Source organism: Hipposideros armiger, unplaced genomic scaffold (genome assembly GCF_001890085.2).
Source record: "Hipposideros armiger isolate ML-2016 unplaced genomic scaffold, ASM189008v1 scaffold_814, whole genome shotgun sequence".
In the NCBI taxonomy this organism is placed as follows: Eukaryota; Metazoa; Chordata; class Mammalia; order Chiroptera; family Hipposideridae; genus Hipposideros; species Hipposideros armiger.
Window position 1 is genome coordinate 720,883 of NW_017732164.1, and position 24,107 is coordinate 744,989.

At 48.2% G+C, this 24,107-nt stretch overlaps 1 protein-coding gene across 1 annotated transcript in view; it reads right to left on the reverse strand.

Moving 5' to 3' along the window:
• CYFIP1 (cytoplasmic FMR1 interacting protein 1) overlaps positions 1-24,107 on the reverse strand; it is a 79,750-nt gene that overhangs the window by 43,592 nt on the left and 12,051 nt on the right. Inside the window, exons 4-20 of the mRNA XM_019628906.1 lie at positions 23,805-23,936; positions 22,766-22,947; positions 22,021-22,117; positions 21,714-21,842; positions 20,063-20,167; positions 18,385-18,476; positions 16,106-16,223; positions 13,431-13,553; positions 11,771-11,896; positions 9,990-10,156; positions 8,253-8,400; positions 6,972-7,125; positions 5,812-5,968; positions 4,283-4,379; positions 3,546-3,622; positions 3,329-3,437; positions 1,690-1,809 (exon numbers count right to left, since the gene is read on the reverse strand). Coding sequence (XP_019484451.1) covers positions 1,690-1,809; positions 3,329-3,437; positions 3,546-3,622; positions 4,283-4,379; positions 5,812-5,968; positions 6,972-7,125; positions 8,253-8,400; positions 9,990-10,156; positions 11,771-11,896; positions 13,431-13,553; positions 16,106-16,223; positions 18,385-18,476; positions 20,063-20,167; positions 21,714-21,842; positions 22,021-22,117; positions 22,766-22,947; positions 23,805-23,936 — 2,133 coding nt within the window. The remainder of the gene's footprint in view (positions 1-1,689; positions 1,810-3,328; positions 3,438-3,545; positions 3,623-4,282; positions 4,380-5,811; positions 5,969-6,971; positions 7,126-8,252; positions 8,401-9,989; positions 10,157-11,770; positions 11,897-13,430; positions 13,554-16,105; positions 16,224-18,384; positions 18,477-20,062; positions 20,168-21,713; positions 21,843-22,020; positions 22,118-22,765; positions 22,948-23,804; positions 23,937-24,107) is intronic.

Consider the following 24,107-nt stretch of genomic DNA (forward strand, 5'->3'; position numbering starts at 1 on the left):
GCATGAGCGGCTGGCAGCCGGTATGAGTTGCCAAAAGCTGCCGTGAGCGGCCGTCCAGAGGCCAGCAACCGATCTGTCTCCCCCAGGAAGGGCGCAATGATAATACCAACATGGGCCAATGAAGCAACGTCCTCCACAACTAGACTGAAGAACAAAACAACAGCAACTTGTCTGTTCCCCTTCCCCGATTCCCCAGCACTGTTCCCCTCCCTCAATTAAAAAAAAAAAGAAAAAAATTTATTCGGTAGCAATGGTTAATAATACATAAGTTTTAGGGGTACGATATTATAATTTGACATCTGTATACTCTACTGCATGCTCACCACCCGAAGTCTAGTCTCCTTCTGTCACCATGTATGTGACCCCTGTACCTACTTTGCCCTCCCCCTCCACACCTCCCCTCTGGTCACCCCCATTCTGTTATCTCTGTGTCTCTGGCTTTGTTTTTGTTTTGTTAGTTCATCTGTTACTTGTTTTACACTCCACATATGAATGAAATCATGTTTTTTGTCCTTTTCCATCTGACTGATTTCACTCAGCACGACACACTCAAGGTCCACCCTCGTAGCCTTGGCTGTTGGTGGTACTTGATGGACTGTCCCTCTACCTGTGCATCTGAGGTTTAGAGAATTTAGGTCTTTCTTTTGTTTCCCAGTAGATGGCGATATGGGCATATTTTTGTTTTCTCTCACCTGTGCTCCTTGCGCCTCAGGAGGCATCACTGTAGCTATAGAAATGAACGCTAGGATGACTGGGGTGGTGGGTATCCCTGCTGTCTCAGGGCACCACCATTGTGGCAGGGAATGGGGGGATGTGACAAGTGGCGGGGAGCCAGTTTCATGAGCCCACAGCTGCTCCTTGGTTCCTTATGGCGACTGGCACCACTTTGCAGTAGCCATGGGGCCGTAGACGTTATTTCCACTGCTGCCACCAAGTTCTGCCAAAATGGGGGACGGGGCCCAGGTTCCCAAGCACCGATGCTGCCTCTGCCCCTACCCACCGCCAGGCACAGGGTACAGGCCACCCAGATTCCTGCACTACCATGTTAGCTGTGCCCTCTAGACTACACCTGCAGCCACCATCCCTGTCCATCCCCGTCCTGCCTCCTCTACGTGTCCCAGTACTCCCCCTCCAGATGCGCTGATGCGTGGCTCTCTCGGTGTTTGCGTTGAACAGAGGGACCAATGCTGGATTAGCAGTGTCTGACATGTTGTAAACCCAGGGGGAGATACAAAAGATCTGTCTTCTCACTCCGTGATGCTGATGTTACTCTCCCAAACACAATTTTTCATGTTTGTTCCATCCTGTTGCTTTGGTTTTCTTCTTCAGGGGCCCCTATGTGTATGTTGGAACTTCGCTATCTACTATATGATTTTCTCTCAAATCCTTTTTCTCTGTCTTCATTTCTGCTTGGTTTTTGTAACTTTCCTCCTTTCATTCATTTGCCATATTAGGCATAATTTATTCAAGATGGGGATTATTTGTTCTCTGAAGTTAACTTAGAATTGTGAACACTATCTTGACCCAGGATAGGCCAAACTCAATTAGTGAATAAATTTGGACTTCTAGGAAAAATCTGAACATATCATTGGTTAAATTTATCAAAAAGGACCAAAGTAAAATTAGTTCTAATCTTTGAAACCAGTCTCCCCCAAATCCACTGAGCCCAAGAAAGGAAAGAGCACTTACAACTATTGATGTCAGGTCTTCACTTTCAAATCGACCAATAGCCAGCTCCAGAGACTTATACACGGCCACTGAGACACGCTGTGTAATAAGACGATTAAGGTCTATGGACCTGCCCAGGAGCTGGGGGATGGAGAGAAAGACGTCAACAACTAAAACAATTCAGCAAGAATCATAAAAATCTCCTACGTGGTGTGATCAAAATATACGGTGAACGTTTAAAAGAAAATTTATTGCACTAAAAGACAAAATGCCATTAGTCCCCCTTAAAACACTCCCTCTCACTTTGAGCACACTTATCCCATCGTTCTTGCCACTTTCTGAAGCAGTTCTGGAAGCCCTCTTTCGTGTCTTTAGTTGTGCTGTCATGGCTGCCTCAATGTCCTGAATCAATTCAAAACATTTTCCTTTCATGGTCTTTTTGACTTTCGGGAAGAGCCAAAAGTTGCACGGTGCCAGATCATGGTCACTGCAGGATCACCATACACTAATTTTAACATTTCGTGTGTTTCTTTAGCACATTTTTGTAGTTTAAAACAAAATTTCATGCCTTGTTTGTGATCCATGATTTACGGCACACTTTAAAACACACCTTCTCTCAACCTTCTGCTCACACCCGACTGACTGCACAGAACAAGTTGAAACTTATCATACTGTTACTAAGGTTCGAGGCACCGCTTCCCATATTGAAAATCCCTGCCTTTCCATTGGATGGCACTTGGCAGCAGCATTCACTATATTTTTTTATTACACCTCATACACACACACGTACTCTCTCTCTCTCTCTCTCTCTCTCTCTCTCTCTCTCTCTCTCCCCCCCCCCCTAAAAATGGATTCTGAAAGGTAAGACAAGCAATGTACAAAATTTAAACATTTTAGATTAAATTATATTCACAGGTGGCATGACAAAATACCCTCCTTTCCTGGAGCTGAAATTCTGCAAGTCAGAGCCATAAAGGACTTTCGTAGCGTTCTTGAATTTACACTGACTTCATGGGCAGAGACCCTGAAGAATCGGGGTCTGTCAGCACAGCAATGTTCAGGGTGGCCTGAACTTTCCGAACCTCCACAGTGTTACAAGGACAAGTAAGAGAAATTACCCCATCTCTATTTCAGAGTCCCAGTAACATATGTGTATCTCAATGTCATTTCAATAACATAAAAATATGAATAAACCCTGGTGAAAACGCCCCACAGTGTGAATGGTGGTTATCTGTAGATAGATAACAGAGTGATAAGGAATTTTCATTACAGGTTTCTGTATTTTCCTAATTTTTTGTGATGTATACACAATGTTTTTAAAGAAACAAAAAACAAGCACTGTGTTTTTATTCTTTGCGCCCACCAAGTGAAAGCTCGTCTCCAACACTCCTGAGCTGACAAGCGTCTCTTACTTATCAGAGCTTCCTTTTAAGCTCAGCTCTTGGGCTCCTGGGGAGGAGCTGAAGCCCCCAGACCAGCAGGGTGTTCCAGGTCTTCCCATGTTTCAGGGTATCCATAGAAACTGTCTTTAAAATCATACCTTTTATAAGGATGCTCCCACAGTCACATGACATATTAAACTCTAGTGAAGACTAAGGAAACCCCACCATCCCTAGGGCCAGCTCCACGCGTCGCCACACTTGGAAAAGGCCCCACTCACCTGCACGTGCCTCTGCTTGAGCAGCGTCTCATAGCGGTTAGACGGCGGGAGATGGATTGTTGCCCCCTGATTCTTGCACTCAGATCGTAACCGTTTATCAAGAAGCAAACTAGAACAGAAAGAAGACAGGGCGTTTCTCACTTGCTCTGAATTTTAATGGAAACGTCAGATCAAGTTATCCAAGATTTCATACCCAAATCACAAACCACATACTCACCTTCCTGCCATAACCTTATAATATGCAAATATCTGGTCTGCCAACTTGTAAACAAATTGGTCAAAGCACAGATTCACCTGAAGAAAAATAAAACGTACAATTCATTTCTGGGTATTTATCTGAGGGAAACAAACACTGGCATGAAAAGGTCCCTGCACCCCCATGTTCACTGCAGCATTGTTCACAGTAGCCAAGACATGGAAACAACCAAAGCACCCATCCATGGATGGATGGAGACAAAAGTGGTACATACACCCAGTGGTACATATACTCAGCCATAAAACAAAAGGGATCTTCAGCTCCATTACAATCTTAAGGGACTGCCTTCGTACATGCGGTCCATTGTTGACAGCAATGTCATTATGTGCACAAGACTATAATGAGCAAAACTAAACAGCTAAAACGAAAGAACCAGAAATAGAATAGGGGCTAGTTCAGCACATCTACTAAGTACGATGCACCTGCTTTAGGCAGTGCATGACAGAGACTGGCAAAGACACCAACGTGCTCATGATGTGCTGTCAGGTGGACACGCCTCTCACCCAACAGCTTATGTTCTAAGACTCCAACTGTCACATGCAGATGCACAGAGAAAACTGTAGACAGAAGGGTTCACCCCAAAAGCTTCATTTCCATAGTTCCCCCACCATTTGATCCTTGTACTGTAAAGAACGTTTGCTTCCTCTGACACTCAGAGAAAGGAAATTAAGATGCTTGTTGAGGTACTGGGATCTCACCTCCGCCTCAATCTCGTCGTACAGAAACTGCTTGTTGAACCTGGTGAGGGCATAGTGGGCGCTGTCATTGTACAGGTCCAGGGAGTACAGCACATACCTGTGGAGGAGAGCAGTCAGCCTGGTGTCCCGGAGCTTCAGGCCCTCATGCCTCACACCACCCTCCCCTCACAACAGGGCTCAGTCTCTCACGTCAGAGGCCAAACCTGGCCCATGCCCTGGGGCCCCCGCTGCACCCCCAACGGCCAGCCAACCCCCACGGGAAGGACACAGGACTCAGGTCAGGCCCAAGGGACCCAGCAGGCCGAGGAACCCCAGCAACTGCATCTTCTCATTTGTCATGTTTCAGTTTCTCACTACAAGTATGTGGTATTTTTCATAACCACAAAAACAAGGTATTTTCTTATTTTTAAGAATGAACTGCCTGACTTAAAAATAAAAACCTATGAAGGTCCAGTGTCCCACAGATGACCACGAGCATGTCCAGCGTGGCTGAAAGCCCTGCTCCCCGTACCCCATGGACAACAGGAGGCAGCCAGCAGTCCCTGGAAGTAAGGTCCCCCTGAGTGCACAAGGCAGTGTGAGCAGCAGGGCCAAGCCCAACCCCAGAGGCACAACAGAGGCACATAGCATGCAAGGCCCCATGCAAGTCCCCACGCTCCACACTGCCTTCACCCTGGCAGCAGCTTCCCGCCACATGATGGCTGATGCACACGGGCAGAGAGGAGCCACCCACGTGCCCCGCCAAGTAGAGGGAGCAGCTGCTGGGTCCATCCCCAACCTGTTCACTACAAGACACCCCCTTTCCTACTAGTTTCATGGATTTCATTTTTTGGGAGTCTCTGACTCCCTGCCCCAGCCTTGAGGCCCAATCTCAAAACCAAGCTGTTCAATCAACACATCTTCTCCCAAATTTGTCTGGGTTGGAGGTTGTGCCATGCGAGAGGCCAGGCCACACCTCCTCTCAGTGACCCTGGCTGAGTCCCCAGGGCCTCACCAGTGCCTGGACATGATGGGACTTAATCAGTCCTACTGCCTGAGCTCCTGGTTTCAGTCAGAAGCCAAGAATCCTGCTACTTGTGTTAATCTCTAACGTCTCACTCGCCCCTTGGGATGCTGGGTGGCTCAGCTGGTGAGAGCCTGTGCCCTGAGCAACAGGGTTGCCGGTTCAACTCCCGCATGGGACAGTGGGCTGTGCGTGCGTCCCCCTCTCCCCGCCCTGCAACTAGATTGAAAACGGAGACTGGACTTGGAGCTGAGCTGCACCATCCACAACTAAGATTGAAGGATAACAACTTGACTTGGAGCTGATGGGTCCTGGAAAAAACACACTGTTCCCCGAAAAAACACACTGTTCCCCTAAAGTTAAAAAAAATAAATTAAATTAAAGAAAGTCTCACCCCAAGAATTATAACTTCACATGAAGTGCTGAGAACAGTCCGGCCCCCTCCTCCACCTCCCAGCTCCCACACGCCACCAAAGACCCCCATCAGCATGAACAAAGAGCCAAGATGGGCCCATGGGACACTCACTCCATCATGGACGCCTCCTTGGTCTCCAGGATGTGGTCTGTCAGGATCCAGGGCATGGACATCTCAATGGGGAACTGGATCCTCCGGCCCATTGTCAGTTCCAGGAAGAACTCTCGGAACCACAGCTGTGAGAGGTCACAGCACTGCTGTAGAGTTTCTGTAAGGTCCAAATGACACCACGTTAGTTTCTGCAAGCAGAGGACTCAGCAGGCAGGACACAGACAGGAGAAGGCCCGTGCCGGCGCAGCTGCTGCGCTCTCAGCCCAGAGCCATGCAGGAGCGGCCATGAGCGGAAGGGGACACATGGCACCTAACACTAGGGATGGGACAAGCTTGGAGTGGCTGCAGGCAAAGCCACCCTGGACTGTGCACATTCTCACTTATGAAAAGAGCAGAGTCAACATCCGGCCCCATGGGCCCGGTGCGAACACCACTGCCTGCTAATGCTAATGGACCCTGCCATCTCTGTGAGCCCCTGGAGGGGCAGGAGAACAAAAAAAAGTCCTTTTTAAAAGGAGAAATAAAAGCAGGATTATTTATTTTAATTAGGTTAGATACAAAACATTACACACATACGCAGTGCAGGTCTACCTAATGCAAAAGAGAGACAGATTTTTTTTTTAACAGTTTCTGTCCTGTGATGGAGTGAAAAACAAAAACCTGCAGCACCCCAGCCACAACAGGGGCCGCCTGTTCTGAGCAAGCAGCTATGACACAGCTAAACATAGGCGGCTACATGATGACAAAGGGCGTCCACCTGGTGCCCCTGTCAAGTGACTGGCATCGCCCCAGGACAGGCTGCCTGTCAGGTCATGCCCAAGGGACCTATTTCTGGTATTTATCACTGTCTTGGTGACAGTGATTATATTCGCCTATTTTTCAGGCACTGTGTGGTTACAAAGACTATGTGTTCAGGTTGAAGGGCCAGCTACGGCCCCCAAACCCTCACCCTAAGGGCCATGCCACATGAAGGGAGCCCCCGGCCAGTCATGCATTTAAAGCGATAAGTGAGGGAATGCCACGAAGGTTACGACACAGGTCACCGCCTGGGCATGTAAGGGGACCAACAGCAGGGGATGTCAGGCAGGCGGAAGCATTCTAGACGGTGTTAGCGGTGTTAGAACATGCTGGGCCAGACGCTGCTCAGCAGTATCTCTTACCACTGAAATTTATCAAGTGAGTGTAGAAGAATGACTCTCGATGAAACTTTTCTATGTCCAATATGGTGGGCCCCTCAAGGCTACTTCTCAAGGTTTTCTTGGAACCACTTTTGTCTGCAATGAGGGACTCTAGCATGGTTCTCACCATGTAAAGCTGCATTAGCCATGGAAGCAATCGCGGAGGAGAAAATACACAGGGTACATTAGTTACGCCAAACTCCAATCGGCCACAGGGCAGGACTGCTCCACCACGCCCCGACCAGAGCCAGCTCCCAAAGTCAGGGCGCCCAGCTCTGCTGCCGGGAGGAAGAACTCGCAGCAGAGCAGTTCGCCTCCATGTCACGAATGTCAACGAGATAAACAAACAATGTCTTACCACCAAAGGTTAAAAGGGGCGGATAGGTGTAGGACTGCCTCAGAAACGCGTTAACCACATGCAAGAGCCTTTCCATGCCCAAAGACTTGAGCTGCCTCAGCAGCTCGGCGGAGTTCAAGGACTCCGCCATCGTGCGCACCAGGTACAGCTAGACACGGACAGACAGGGAGAGTGGGAGAGAGCCGTTAGTCACACAGCACGCATCACGGAGCAGGGACACACACACAGGGCAGAGGGTGGGTAAGGCACATGCACGTTGGACAGACCCAGGACAGGGTGCTCCTGGGGCGGCCGGAGGCCTTCCTCCCAGACACTGAACTGTTTCATACACAGCCAGCAGCGTGCTTTGCTGGGAATTCTCTGAAAGACTGGCAGAAGAGCTGACAAAGGCCCCCAACAGAGACGTGATGAGTAAAAAGGACCAAGTTCCAAAACGGGAGAAGAAAGCAGAGGGCATATTATCAGGTGTGAGTCAGAAGGAAGCTGCTTGGGGGATGGTGGGGCCCAAGCGTGCCAGACAGAGAACAGCGGTGGTGGCTTAAGACTGGGGACACACGAAAGCCACATTTTTAAATTTCCAAAAGTTTTATCTTTAGGAATGATATTTTTAGGCCCAATGTGAAAATTATAACCATGCACTTAAACACCCACCCGGAAACAGTGTAAATACGGACACAGACTCTCACCCACATTTTGCGGACGGCAGTTGATGCAGTAAGTTAAGTTCTGCATGCAAATGACCCAATCCGAGAGTCACAGGGTGTCCGAGTTAAGACTCCAGACCAACGCGGGCAGGAAGACACAGGCAGTGCTTGATCTGCCTGAGCACACAGGTGACGTTACTTCACCCCCAGCCTCGCTTACCGACCCCCCAGCTCAGGGCTACCCACTCGGGGAACAAGAACCTGCGTGCTGGAGGGTCCCACGGCGCGGCGGGGCACTTTAATGTCGAAGCCACTTTTGGGGTCCTTCTCACCCCGGAGGGCCGGGTCGTTGAAGGGCTCGTGCCCTGTCTCCCAGTCGCATACCGTCTTCCGGATAGCCTGCAGGACACTAAATGGGAGACACGCGGCGCTGACCCCATTGGACTCTTACAGTCACAGCATCTTCCCGCCTCACACACAGTTCTCAGAACACCCCACTCTGGGGGCCGTGGGGGGACACAGTAATGGGCCAGGTCAACATGAAATTTTAAAAATAGCTTGTTCTCTTGGGGACATTACTAGCCCCAGAAGATCTGATGTAGTTGTAACTTGCGTCAATTAGCCCAGAAATGATGTTTTATTTTCTGAACACTGGTCGTGCTAAGAGCAGCAGGAGAGACCACAAGCATCCATTCAGAAAGTGGAAAGCCTCCTGCGCCAACTCCACTTTCTAACAGAACATGATGTCATCAACACTACTGTGGGAACTGGACCCATGTCCCTATTCATTTGGGACACGTCACCATCCTACAGGGCTCTACCATGCGGAGACACCTACAGGCACCACATTTGGAGATGTGCCCTCACACCCATCCTCACCACCTCCTGGGGACAGTTCTAGGTAACACCTGGGTCACTCCCAGGCCACCTGCATGCTCTCACATACAGAGCCTCCCACATGACAAGCATGAGCATTAATTAATGCTAAAAATCATACCATGCCAGATGACAAGCACATCCACTATAAAGCAACAAAAGGAAATCAACATGCTTGCAAGCCCCTGTAAGCTTCATTCCACATCGATGACTGGGAAAGACAACTTTATCTAAAAGGCTAAACATGGAGACTGGCTAAGTGACTCAGTTGGTTAAGAGCGTGAGCTCTGAGCAACAGGGACACCGGTTCGATTCCCACATGGTCCAGTGATGCTGTGCCTGAGCTGAGAGCTGCCCCTGAACTGCCAACAGGTAGCAGGATGGCCCAGCTGGTGAGAGCATGTCCTCATAACAACAAGGTTGCCGGTATACTCTGCATGGGATGGTGGGCTATGCCCACCCTCAACTAAGATTGAACACAGCACCTTGAGCTGAGCGGCCGCGAGCTGCTGATGGGCGGCCAGATGGCGACTGGACTTGGAGCGGAGCTAGCTGCGCCCTCCACATCTAATACTGAAGGACAACAACTTGGCTGTTCCCCTTCCCCAATTCCCCAACACTGTTCCCCTCCCCCAACTCCCCAATAAAATCTTCAAAATAAATGAATAAATAAATAGCTAAACATGAAGAGCAAACCAGCTCAACACTGCCACAGGATCTTGGCAATAGTCACGCAGTTCTTGACCAGTTCACATGACAAGCCAAAAGGAACAGAACAAAAATACTGAGGATGACACACTTTGAGATGGCAGATGGGATGCTGCATGTCCCTGCAGGCCTGGATCAGAATTGTCAGATGAATTCTGAGACCCCTGCCTCCCTGCCCCGAGATAAACACACTGCTCGCCCTGGTCTCCCGACTGCGTGGATACTGCAGTGGGTTTCCTGTGGGCTGCTCAGGTTAATAATCGGACCCACCACATTATATTTAGAGGGAAGTCACCAAGAGGGTGTCTGAGGCTGAAGATAAATGCACTGAGCATATTTATGAAAAGATAATTCAACTGCTGTGTAAACCGAAACTGAAACTCCAGCACTGGAAACTAAGTGCAGGAGGCTGACCTCTGAATGACGTTCTTCTTCTTCTTGATGGCCTGTCTCAGTGGCTCCCGGAGCGTGACCTGGGAGAAGTCCTGCAGGGCGGCATATACCGTGTGCCGGATAGCGTGGTTGAACACACTCTCCATCCTGCCCATCAGCACCTGCAGGCCTTTGATCATGGCGATCACCTGTGGGGATACACGGCTTTCTGGAGGGTGACAGAACACGGCTCCTTCTCAGGCAGCCTGAGCATGCCCAGGAGGCTACTGCCCCTTGTGCACAGCGCCCCTCAGCAGGCCTGGGGTGACCAGTCCCTGCACATTCCCAAGAAAGGCCTGTCCCAAGCAGGTCTTGCCCTGCTGACTCACAGAAACTGAGCTCTGAGCTCCTGGAACACTCTGGGGACCCGGAGTCTGAGTAGCTGAGGTCAATCACGCACATGTTACATGCCTGCATTATCGACCCCTAATAAAAGCCCGGGACACTGAGGCTCAGGTGAGCATCCCTGGTTGGCAGCACTGCGCACTGTTGTCACCCATCACTGCTGGGAGAATTAAGCACATCCCATGCAACTCCAGGGTAGGGGACACCTAGAAGTTTGCACCTGGTTTCTCTTGGACATTACCCATGTGCTTTGTCCCTTTACTTGTTTTAATCTGTATCCTTTTGTGCTGTAATAAATCATAACCTTGAATAGAACAGCTATTTAGTGCTCTGAATCATTCTAGTAAATCTGGTGTAAAGGTGGTCTTGAGGACCCCTGACACAACCGCTACTTCACACCATAAAAAAATTAACTCAAAATACATCACATTCAAATATTAGAGGCAAAACTATACAACTCTTAGGAGAAAACAGGAGTAACTTTGTCACTTGGGTTAGGCAATGGTTTCTTAATATATGACACCAAAACCATAAACAATAAAAAACTAAAAAAAATTGAACTTTATCAAAATTAAAGACTTTTGTGCTTCAAGAGACCTCATTAAGAAAGTGAAATGAAAGGGCCGGCCGAGTGGCTCAGTTGGCTAAGAGCTCACTCAAGAGTTTGAGCTCTGAGCAACAGTGGTTCGATGCTCAACCCAAACTGAGCTGCCGCTGAGCTGCCAATAGGCGGCAGGATAGCTCAGCTAAAAAAAAAAAAAAAAGACGGAGGGGTGTTAAGTAGGCCCAAGAGAGACAAAGCGCCCAATGGAAAGTCAGCAGAAACAGCCACCAGAAGTGGTTACTTCATTCACAACAAATGTGGCAAGTACGTGGGGTGGGGGTGCGGGGGCTTTTCAGATCTAAATGTGAATGCCGAATGATAATACATCCAGAAGGCAAGCACATCTTCAGGACCTTAGAGCTTGCAAAGCTTTCTTAGAAAAGGCAGAAAAAGTACAAATACAAAAGGAAAGAAACTGGATGGCACAGAAATTAACTTCCATTCATCAGAAGACTCCTGGGACATTGCAGAGCCTCAGGCCACCACCCAAGGCATGTGAGCACAGAGCTGGCCACTCCAGAGCCCCAAATGGGGCTCCTCTCTCAGATGCCAAGGTGGCTTCTCGTTCCTCTTATGTCCCCACACCAAGAAGCTGTGCCCTGCTCACAGGCCCAGACCTGCCCCTGGGAAGCTGTCAACGCAAAACTCACAGCCTATTTTATCTTCTGTTTTGACAACTGTGACAGACGCAAAGGGTGCCCTACACAGAAGCCACGACATGAAACAGGCAGTTTGTTCATGTTTCTGCCTCTGCTTTTGAAGGGAAGACTCTGCAGCCAGAGCCACGCAGGAGGAGAGAGCAGACAAAACGCACCTCCACTAGGGCGAACTTCTCCTCGCTGGTGTAGTTGTAGCGGGTGGCTCGCTCGTACTCCTCGGCGTTGTCGGGGCAGTCCTTGTTGGAGTACTTGTCCGTTGGGTGCACAAGTTTCCATGAGTACTGGCGCAATCAGAAAGAAGGGACACCCACATGAATGCAAAACGTTTAACTGCTGGCCTGACGGACATGCCCATTGCCAAGCTACCCAAGGCCAGCCCTCTACTGTGTGCACATCTGCAAGGCTTCCTCTCTCTCTCTCTTTCTCTCTCTCTCTCTCTCTCTCTCTCTGTCTCTCTCACACACACACACACACACACACACACACACACACACAGAATCCACCTCCATAAAACCACACAACATTCCGCCCATGCGACTTCAGGTGAAATGGCCTGGATAGTGTGTGGACTAAGACGCTAGGCATTTCATCACCATTTAAAAAAAAGAATTAGCTTTTCAAATGAACATGTACTCATCCAGTATAAAATTTCTGTCCAATCAAAATACACAAAAGAAAGAATCTCCTATGATCTAAAGGTATCCAAATATTTATATGGTATCAGAAACCATTTTACAAATGCTAAACCGAAGAAACTGAAGGCTGGAATTCCACAGAGAAAATGCCATTTAAAAAACTAAAAATTAGGGGCCGGCCGAGTGGCTCAGTTGGTTAAGAGCTCGCTCAAGAGTTTGAGCTCTGAGCAACAGCGGTTCGAGTCCAGCCCGAGCTGAGCAGCCGCTGAGCTGCCAACAGGTAGTAGGATGGCTCAGCTAAAAACAAAACAAAACAAAAAACTAAAAATTATGGGGCCGGCCGAGTGGCGCGTTGGTTAAGAACTGGCTTGGGATGCCAGAGGGCCCCAGTCGGATCCCACATATGAGGGCCAGTGACTGCCCTCTGCAGCTAAGATGGTGAACAGCAGCTCGACCTGGGGCTGGGCTGCCGTGGGTCACCGGCGACGGCATAAGCAGCAGTCCCCTGCTGCAGTGGGTTGCCATAAGCTACCGTATGTAGCCGGCAGCCAGCGTGAGCAGCCAGCAGCCGCAATGAGCGGCCGTCCAGAAGCCAGCGACTGATCTGCCTCACCCGGGAAGAACGCAATGATGGTGCCAGCTTGGGCCAGTGAAGCAACGTCCTCCACAACTAGACTGAAGAACAAAACGACAGCAACTTGTCTGTTCTCCTTCCCCCGATTCCCCAGCGCTGTTCCCCTCCCCCCAATTCCCCAATAAAATCTTTTTAAAACAAATAAATAAATAAATAAATAAAAATAAAAATTATGATCTATTATAGAATTGTACACTTGAAACCTACATAATTTTACTAACCAATGTCACCCCAATAAATTTAATAAAACTTTAAAAATGAGAATTAAAAATCATAACAGTACAAATTTAATTGTTAATAAGTTTTAAAAGAAACACACATAAATGAAATATATGTTAAATTTCTTATATTTAAATTGCGATGTAGTCTTGTCTCTAGGGCCAAAGGTAAAAAGCCAATTTGTTCTTGATCCAAGGACCACATTAATGCAGAAAAAGTATCATTTAGTCAATTTCTTGATGTGTTTCAGAAGGAACCCACTTGTAACCAACTGTGGGGTAGATGTCCTTAGTTCCCCTGTTTCCAGAAAGGAAGAGCACGACCTACCACCTCCATCACATGAGCACTCCACTGCGACAACAGCTGCAGGCCCTGCAGCGCCAGGTCGAAGAGCTTCCGGTATTCCATGTCTGTCTTCTGAGCTTCCTGGCGGCCTGACCCTGTGACAACCTAGGGCATGACAGCGGCATCAAGCAGTGACCCTATGGCCAGGACTTCCCTGTGTTTACCCCACTAGGAACCTACCCCAAAGGCACTCTCACAAAACTGTGACATGGTGGCACTCGAGCCTACGGGGAGGGGCGGGGCTACACAGCAACCACAGAGCCTAGGTGGAGAGCTCACTTGGCAGCACAAAGAGAACAGCTGCCGCTCGCGCAGCAGGGACTGGGTGTTGACATACGCACGGCACGCGCAGTGTGCCTCCCCTAGCTCGTGAGGAGCACATATACCACACCTCCCTGATCTGTGCCTCTGCAGACCGGCACCTGGTGGTTTCCTTGGCAACTGTAAATAATGCTGCAGTGAAACCCATGCACACTCAACTGACCTGCACTGACAGTGCCTTCTGAGAGAAGAAAATAGTCATTTTAACAAATAATGCTGGGAAAGCCGAATATCCACATGGAAAAGAATGAAGTTGGACCCTTGCCTCATACCATATAAAAAGTCTAACTAAAAATGGATCCTAGATTTAAATGTAACAGCTAAACCTACCAAACTCTCAGAAGAAAACAAGAGGTAAACCTTTATGACTTTGCATTAGGCAGTGGTTTCGTCAATGTAACAGCAAAAGCACAAGCAGTCAACGAAAAAATAGATAAAACTGGACTGCCTCAAAAATTTTAAATTGTGCTTCAAATGACACCATCAAGGGAGCTAAAATACAGCCCATAGAACAGGGGAAAATATTTGAAAATCATATATCAGATAAGAGACTGGTATCTAGAATATATAAGAACTCAATTCAACAGTGAAAACGGTAAATAAATTAACAATGACAGGGCTGGCCGAGTGGCTCAGTTGGTTAAGAGCTCGCTCAAGAGTTTGAGCTCTGCACAACAGCGGTTCGATGCCTGGCCCAAGCTGAGCTGCTGCTGAGCTGCCAACAGGTAGCAGGATGGCTCAGCTAAAAAAAAAAAAGCAATGGCAAAGGACCTGACCAGACATTTATCTAAAGACATACAAATGGCCAATAAGCACATGAAAAGATACTCAATGTCATTAGTCATTAGGGAAACGCAAATCCAAACCACAAGATACCACTTCACACACACTAGGATGGCCAGAAAAAAAAAAACAGTAAGAAGTGTTGGCGAGGATGTGGAGACTCAGAACCTTATACACTGCTGACGGGCATATAAAATGGTGCAGCCACTTTGAAAACAGTCTGGCAGTTCCTCAAAACATTAAACACAGAGTTACCATATGACCCAGCAATTCCACTCCAGTTATCTATCCAAGAGAAGTGAAAACATGTCCCCAGAAAAACTTGTCCCCAGGTGTTCACAGCAGCACTATTCACAACCGCAATGCCCACCAATAAACAGGTGAATGAACAAAACATGGTATGTCTGTACAACAGAATTGCATTTAGCCATAAAATTCTTGTAATTATAAACCATAAAATTGATTAATAAGCCATAAAATGAGTATAAAATTATTGATATGAACTACTATGTGAACCTTGAAAACACTGTTGAGTAAAAAACAGCCAGTCACAAAGGACCACGTTATATGACTCAATTTATACAAAATGTCCAGAAGAGGCCAATCTGTACACAGAAAGCACCATCACCACGTCTGGATGGCAGGGGTGAGACTGAATGCTCACGGGTACAGATGGCTTTCAGGGGGGCTGAAATGTTAAAAAAACTGGACTGCAGTGATGATATATAACTCACCAAATATACTAAAAAACAGACTTGTACAATTAAAGTGGGTGGATCAGATCTCCATAAATCTGTCTAAAAATAAACTGAGCAAAGCATTGGAAGGCAGATCTCTTCCTTACTAAGTCATAATTATATGAATCTGCAGCTGACACCAGACAGACAGGAGCCATTGTGCATGCCCAAAGGCACTGACTGCGAGGGTACGAATCAGCTCTACCTGTGTGAGTGCCCCATGAAGTCTCGAGAGCTTCCCCCCATCTCTATCCTCACAACTGTGCTGGCCACCCACCGGGGTGGCTGCAGTGCCCAAGACATCAGAGCTGCCTCAGTCACTTGGGTTACATGGTGACTCGTGTTTGGTGGGTGGGAACAGGGTACTCGCCGTCCTGCAATGGGGGAGGGCCAATGCACAGAGCTGTTCCCCCCAAATGCTAATGGTCCTTCCGAGAACCTCTGGCCTCAGGACGTCCTCCCTCCAGACAGGAAAGAGGACACAAGTCAGGACCACTCTATCGCTGGTGCCCTCCCATCCCTGCACCCTTCTCTAGCAGCTCAGAAACATGGGACTCAACTAAGAATGCCACTTAGTTCATGGTCTCTCCTCAGTTCTTTTTTCTGGGATCCCTGTTACGTTTCCTGAGAAAAGAAGTTTTATACAGCTGAACAGATGCAGACAATGCTACCTGCACGGCCTCGTCCATCACAAGGGGCGCCTTTTAAGTGTCTGGTACTAAGTTATGTTTCAGCATCGATTAGTCAGTGCTTGGGCACAGAGAACACACTGACAGCACAGGGCCCTCGGTGGGTCTGACAAAGGCGGGCACTGACCTCGCTGTTGCTGTAGCGTGCCAGCTCCGAGATGAAGCGCATGTGATCATCGCGGATCTGGGCCATCTGCTCGCAGACATTGTACTGGGGGCTGCTGCTGGGCGATGCACACGTCCACCTGGTGGTGAAGTACAAACATGTCACCGCCGGGGGGTATAAGGCTGGGGCAGCCAGGCACACACGCACAGCAGGTACACAGGACAGCCTACCCACTGTGGGGTGAGGAGGAATCCTCAGGGAGGAGCCAGCGGCCCAGCCCCACGTCCCCACATCAGGGTCTCTGATCCACCTCCTCTTACAGGTGCTGGAAAAGTAATCCTAACTTCTCCTTCATCGAGAAACTTCTTTCTAAGAGACTGAGAGGTATGGCTGACCAAGGACATGGTGCTGGCCATACTCGGACCCCTGACACATTACTGCTGGTGGGGACTAATGTTACTCTATTACTTATATGTGAAAACATAAGCTACAGTAGAAAGCAGGGCAGCCAGACTGGGGAACAAAACTTGTCCTTACTGGGGGAGTTGAAAAGTGACATCACCTGCAGTTAGGTGGTGTGCACGCCACACTGTTTCAGCAGTAAACACACTCAACTGAGTGGGAAAGAAGTTTCGTAAGAATTAAAACTGTTGGAGGTCTTGGGCAAGAAGCCGGGGCCTGGGGCTCAGCGGGCGGCTCCCTCGTAGGCAGCACCAACACTCTCGCTGTGTTTAACAAAGGGAAGAAATGCAGTTCCCACTTGGAGAGAGGATGGTCGTGCTGTCCCCCATCTAACCTGATTCTGCTATATAGGAGGGTGACACGGTTGTGCTGGTGGCAGCCATGGCAGCTCCTGGAGCCAGTGCAGTCAGCATACACTGCCCTGGCCCTGTACCTGGTCCACCCTCCACACACCTGCCCCCTGGCAGGCCCCAAACAGCAAGTCCACTCCCGAGAGGTGGCTTTTGAACATGCCCACTATGACCAATTCAATGCTATCGATTTGCAGTGAATCATACCAAAGAAGTAAGCTAAAGTCATCGTGTCCTGATCTGTACTGATTTTGCCATTGCTCTGCTCTGGCATTTGGGCCTGTCAGGGTGAAAGCACTCTGTAACGGCGTGCTTCTAGCTATATCACATGGTTAGTGTGAACTTGGTCATGGCGGGACTATTTACACAATGGAAACCACACAAGCTCCGAATCAGAGCCTGAGCTGGGGCTGACGAGGAAGAGGTTTTGGCTTCATGAGTGTAATTTAGAGGACGGTGAAAAGCTGTCTGTGGGTCGCACAGCAGATTCAATGGCACATTTATTAAGAAATGAGTCAGCGCAGAGTTTGGCAAATGACAGCACAGGCCAAATGCATTCAGAGTTTCTATGGCCCCAGAGCCACACAAAATGGTTTTTACACTTTTAAAAATTTGTTTAAAACAACAAAAAAGAATATGCAACACAGATCATATATGTTTACAATTCAGCCATACAGAAAAAGTTTGCAACCCTCCAAATAAACACACTGAGATGGAAATGAGTTTTTCAAAACCACACTGGAGTTGTAGAGACCGGGTGGCTACAGGTACATGCATTTTGACAAAGTCAACAAAATCACCTGTGAGGCTCACCTGGCTACACGGAACTAGGATAAAGAGGATTGTATATTTATTATCATCTGTAATTGTTAAGCTACAGACCACTGATGGCAGGGGTTGGCCACCTGTCTCGGTACAGGGCCAGAAAGGGAATACTTTAGGATCTGTGAGCTACACTGTCACATCTGTCACATAGCTGTCATCTTTTTTAAAAAACAACCCTTTTAAAATGTAAAGACCATTCTTAGTAAGAGAGGCCTTACAAAAAAAGGCCTGGGCTGGATCTGGCCTTTGGGTGACGGTTTTGCAACCTGTAAGATACCTGCAAACACCCTGCCCCACCCCCGGGCTGGTTGCTAAGCATTTACCCACACACCTCTGGGCCCAGAAAATGTATTTACATGTCTATATTCTCTCCCAGAACTGTCCAATAGAACTCTCTAGAATAATGAAAAAGCTCTACATGTATACTGACCAATATAACTAACAGCCACTAATCATTAGATATCTGAAATGTGGCTGTTTTAAAGGAAAACAACCGCATTTTTAATGAAGTCCCAGCCACATGGGACAAGGGCTACAGGATCAAGTATTCAGTTCCAGGTGACTGAGAATGTCAGAGGTGTTATCATGAACTAAGGAAGAAGCGTGTTACAGAGCCACATGAGAACACTGCAGGGCCACTTCCTGGGCAGCTCATGCTCCTACCGGGATTTATTCTCCTCATAGTGGGCGCTGGTCTTGATGTATCGAGCCAGTTCTATTTGCATGTCCCCGAACAGCGGAACCACCTGGAGCTGCTGTAGTCAAAGAACAAAGAAAATAGTATCGTCATGTGTGTGCAGTCACAAACACATAAACACAAGAAGAATGAGTAATAATTACTGTGTGATAAAAGCTATCTCTGCAAATCATTTACTGGAAAAAGATGTAAACAACTTCTACTTCACTCCAAGAAAAACAAAATACACATTAAGAACCAACATTCATAAAACCATTTCAATACTAAAGTTGACCTAACTTTGCTAGAACCATGGTCATAAAAAAATCAACTGCATTTCTATCTACGAGCAACAATTAGAAAATGAAAATTTAAAGAGACACAATACTGAGCAACAGTGGTTTGAGTCCCGGCCCAAGCTGAGCTGCCAACAGGTGGCAGGATGGCTCAGCTAAAAAATAAATAAATAAATAAATAAATAAATGTTGTAAAGAGACACAATCTACAAAAGCATCAAGAAATAAAAACATATGTATGAACTCACTAAACAAAATACATACAAGATCTCTAAGCAAAAATGCTACCAAAAATTCTAGAGAAAATTTTTAAGTTTTAAGTGAATGGAGAAAAGTATCAAGTTCCCGTGTTGGAAGACTTGGTATTTTAAAAAAGTCCCTTCTCCCTAAATTGATCTTCGCATTCAATGGAATCCCAGACAACAGTCCAGAAGGAAAAATGGCCTATGAGCAGTGTGTGTGGAAGTCAGCAAGCCAACGTATTCCCAAAGGTAAAGGGATGCTCTGCATGATGACCCTGAAGAACAGAACTTGGAGAATTCCTGGAAAGCAGACCTATCTATTAATACAATGAACTGCATCAAAGCTAAGAAGCTCTATTCACCAAGTGATCCCTTTAAGACAGTGAAAAGGAGAGCCCCGTAGGGAGAATGCACTTTACAACACCTGTGTCCAATGAAGGACGCACCCAGGAAACATAAAGAGCAACAAATCCACAGGAGAAACAAGAACAAGAAATGTGAAGTGACACTTCATTCAAGAACACAAAAGGAACAGCATGAAAAGTAATCAGGGAAACACCAACTAACTCACAAGGAAACGCTGGCCAACGAAATCACAGTGACATACCCAGCCTCAGGATGCCCCCCCAAAAAGGTGACAAAGTGATAGTGTCAAATGTTGTCCCAGATGTGGAGCAGTGGCTGGTGGGAATGCCAGTCAGCACATCCACAAGGGAAACCTGTTGGGCTGTGTCAACTAACACTGGAAATGCTTATGCCTGGGTAAACATCCAACACAAACGTGCAGACAAGCACTACTCAGAGCAGCACTGGTCACACAGCCAGACCAGACACAACGTCTCAAGTGTCACCACAGTATGAACACAGACAGCCTGCGACAGCACAGTGAAAAGTCTGCAACTCCAGCCACAGGCTCCCCGCAGGGACGAAGGGGACACATGGCATGAATGCCCTCACACAAGACTCAAACCCAGGCAAAGCCGACAGGTGGGGGAGGGCAGGCATCTCTGCAGAGGAGCACGAGAGCCCCCACATCCCAGCACAGGTCACGGGCACCGGGGTTCACAGCCAAAACTCAAACTGTATACATGTCAATAAAGAGGTTTATGGGAAAAAATGTAACTCACCTTGAAGTGCTTGTCGATTTTGGATAAGTTTATTCTTTTCTTAGCGTCTAGTTTATAGATGTTGCTGACACTCCCGTCCATCAGGTACAGACCAAACCCCATGACCTGAACAAACCAAAATGGCACATAAAACTCAGACCTGCCAGATTAACGACCCATACGCACTTACACGCCACAACTCATAATTGTGAAATGACAAGCCACTCTTTCTTCAAAAGCAATTTTAAAAGCTCCTGGGAAACAGGCACTATTCCTTCACTCACGGCTACTGTGTTATGTGTGTCATTTCTTGTGGCTACTTCACTGTCCTCCCAGCACGCCTCTCATCTCCCCCTCTTGTCACCACAGAGCAGTGGTAAATATGGACTGCCACACGCACCCATGGCCAGGGCTCCTGCAGCTGACAATGGCGCCCTCCAGCCCTGACCCCCACGATGCTCTTGGTGGGGAAGGTCTCAGGGCTGGGCCCACTCTCGCAGGGACACCCAGCACAGGTCCCCCTAGGGTTGTCCTCTGCACAGAGGGGCAGCAGAAGGAAAGGAACGCAGAACTGCCTTCTCCCCTCCCCAGTGAGAAGTGTAGTTGAGAACCTCCCCAATTTGAAACAGAATAATATGGTGAACGGCCATGTTTCTTGGCCAACAAAAGACTATTTTACTCATGGTGACATAGTTTACAGGTGCTCCCCGACTTGTGACAGGGCTACATCTCGATAAACTCATCCTAAGTGAAAAATACCATAAGTCTAAAATGCATCAAACATACCTAACCTAGTGCACATCTCTGCTCAGCCTCACCCACCACGTCGAATGTGCTGACACTACACTGGTGCACAGCGTCACAAGCTCACACCACTTATCGCTGGCCCGGGAGAAGCTCAACATTCAGAAAGCAAAGTATGGTTTCTACCCACTGTGTCTCACTTTCATACCAAAGTTGAAAATCCTAAGTCAAACCATCTGTACTTAACTCCTAGGAATTACATCCTTCACAATGGAATCTGGTATAACCTCTGCTATGAGAGGCTCAGGACCTCGTCATCCACGGACACATGTTCCCGAGGTGGCTATGCGATCCACCTGGCACTGGGGCCAGCTCAGGACACACTCACCGGAATGTGTCAAGAGTCTGTAGTGCAGGCTGCTATCCATACACACACCTAACACACACGTTCAACATACACACTCAACACACACACACGCCCCACACAAACACCCCAACACATACACACCCCAACATACACCCCGCACACACACACACACCCAACACACACTCAACATATACACTCAACACACACACTCAATTCATACACCCTCCCAAAACACAACCCGCACATGCACCCAACACACACACACAATACACACACACCAGTCATACACACCCCAAAACACAACACACACACACCCCAACATACACCACACACACACACACACACACACACACACACACACACCCAACACATATACCCAACACACACACACCCCCAACCCACCACAACACATACACAAATCTAACACACACACGCTCCCCAACACACACTACCCTCCAAGCGTGAGACTAAGAACAGGCTGGCACAAGGAGAGCAGACAGAAACGAGAGCCAATCTGTCACCCCTCGGGGGGGCCCCTGGCAGCCATCCCCACCCACGTACTTTGAGAAGCATGTGTTTCTCGCTGGGCGTCAGGTACATCCTGTTCTCGTAGTAATCCACACACAGGTTCACGATGTCGGCCAACAGCTCCTCATAGCCAGGAATCACTTCGAGCTGCTGCTGTAGGGACTGGAACAAAACAGAGACCACGCCACTGAGTGCCCCCGGCCCAGAGCGCAGCCTCACCTGTGTGGTCTTGGCCCCCCAGCCCCAGGCCCCGCAATGCCCCTGCCCAGAGCACAACCTCACTCGTGTGGTCTTGGTCCCCGGGGCCCCTCAGTGCCCTCTGCCAAGAGCCCAGCCACACCTGTGTGATCTTGTTGTGATTGGCCAGGAACATGGACAGATTCTGTGACTCCTGGATGGACTGTGGGTCCGCCATTTTCCGTAAAAACTGAGCAGCCCTTTGAAAGCAAAAAACAAAGAAACAAAAAACAGAGTTAATCAACGTACTTAATGATTTTTTTTTTTTTAAAGCTGGGAATTGAAGAGCACCTTCGTGTGCCTACAGTTCTCTATAGAAATGTGGGTCTTAGAGGCTTGTTACAATTTCAGTCTCTTTGAACTTCTCCACCCTGAACAGCTGACAGACATCCTCTGAGATGTGGCAGTGCCACCAGCAGGCAGGCGTTCCTGAAGGGCCCCTGCACGCTGGCCTGTCCCTGTTACCCCCAGAGCACAGTGACGAAGATGGCCAGCACCGAGAACCCTCTGGGCCACCACACTTCCCACCAGTCAGGGACCACACACAGTTTTGGTGCCAAAAGTCTGAGACGGAATCTTGGTTCTGCCACCAACATGCAGCTCCATCTTGGACCAAGCTCCTAAGTCTCCTCAGCCTCAATGATCACACCTATGACAAGAGCTGTCTGTCCCACCCCCACAGGGCTGATGGGAGAGCAGAGAGGGAATGGCACACACGGACCAACCTGTACGCCGGGGCCCATGACACTGCGAGGCCTCGCTGCATCTCCAAGCCGCACGATGACTCCTGCACACATAGGCTCTCCCACCCCAGCATGCTCATACAGCCCAGGCTCCACGAGGCTCACCTCTTGTACGCTGAGTGGTCATTCTTCACGCTGCACTTCATGTTCTTCAGCTCATCCAGCACTGCGAACATGTTGATGAACTTGCCCAGCGTGATGAGGTAGGCTTCAGACACGAAGTCCTTCCTCCTCTCCGCGTGGCACAGGCGCTTCACCTCTCCACAGAAGCGCTCAATGGCATTTCTCTGAGCAAAGAAGAGGAGCAGAAAGGCGCCGTCAGCTCCATGCCCAACATCTGGAGTCACCTAACTCACTGATGAAAGACCCACCAAGTGAGAGCAGACTTAAAGCACAAGAAAAGGTACTCGTTTCATAAGTCATTTCCACACGTCCTTGCTCTGTGACAATCACTATTCATTTTGCAATTTACCAACTACATCCCTAAAGAAAAGGAATTTTGTTGATTGTTAAGCAAAGTTGCTGAGTAAAACGCGTCAACAGAATGTCTACAGAACAGATGTTTTAGCTCTCAGAGGTGAAGGGGACGTAGATTTTTCCTCTTGACAACTTTTAAGATAAAACAAAAACTCATCTCCTAATAAGTTCTATCTTCTCCATTTTTAAAGGAATCTATAATAAAAACCTTCACACATTTCCAAAGAACACATTTGAAAAGCCAGCAAGTCCCCACCATGTGGCCACTCTGCCTAACCAAAGGGTCAGAGAAGGGCCAAGGCCCGGGTGAGGGCCACCCGAGCGAGCAGTCAGGGTGAGGCTGAGAGAAAGAAAATACCTGAAAAACCAGGCGAATCCAAAGTACAAATTGGCAGAAAGACAAACATACTTGGAACTGACAGAAAGCAGTCTTCATGAAGGAAATGCAAATTTACTCTCAAAGGACCAGAGAAGTGAAATACCAGGGAGGTGTTTATTCTGAAAGGGCCAGCAAAGCTTTAAACTGTCACAGGCTTGGTTCCTTTTTGTTTCAGAAGCTGCTGCTGTTGCTTTAATTTACATGTACTTTGTTATACTGAGTCCATGGTGATGCTGACAGTGGCACCACTCCTCTGCATTAAACCCTAGAATTATTTTGCTCTTTTACCTGAAAGTACATAAAATTCATCAGTTTTGTGACCTCGGGCTCAAGGACCTCCACAGTTTTCTCATAAATTTCCACTCTGTTAGGCTGCTCGTTACATTTCACCTGGGAATAAACAAGTATGACATAAAGAGGCTTTCAACTCTGCTAGAAGTGAGTTAGAGCTGGGGTCCCAGCCTGCTGAGGGATAGAACTCAGAAGGTGGCGGGGCAGGAGAAAAGGAAGCTGGTGGTTAATGAGGGCGAGGACTGTCAGGGCTGGGTGGGGCCGGTGATGTGGAGTCATGGCTAGGCTGTGGTGGGGGGG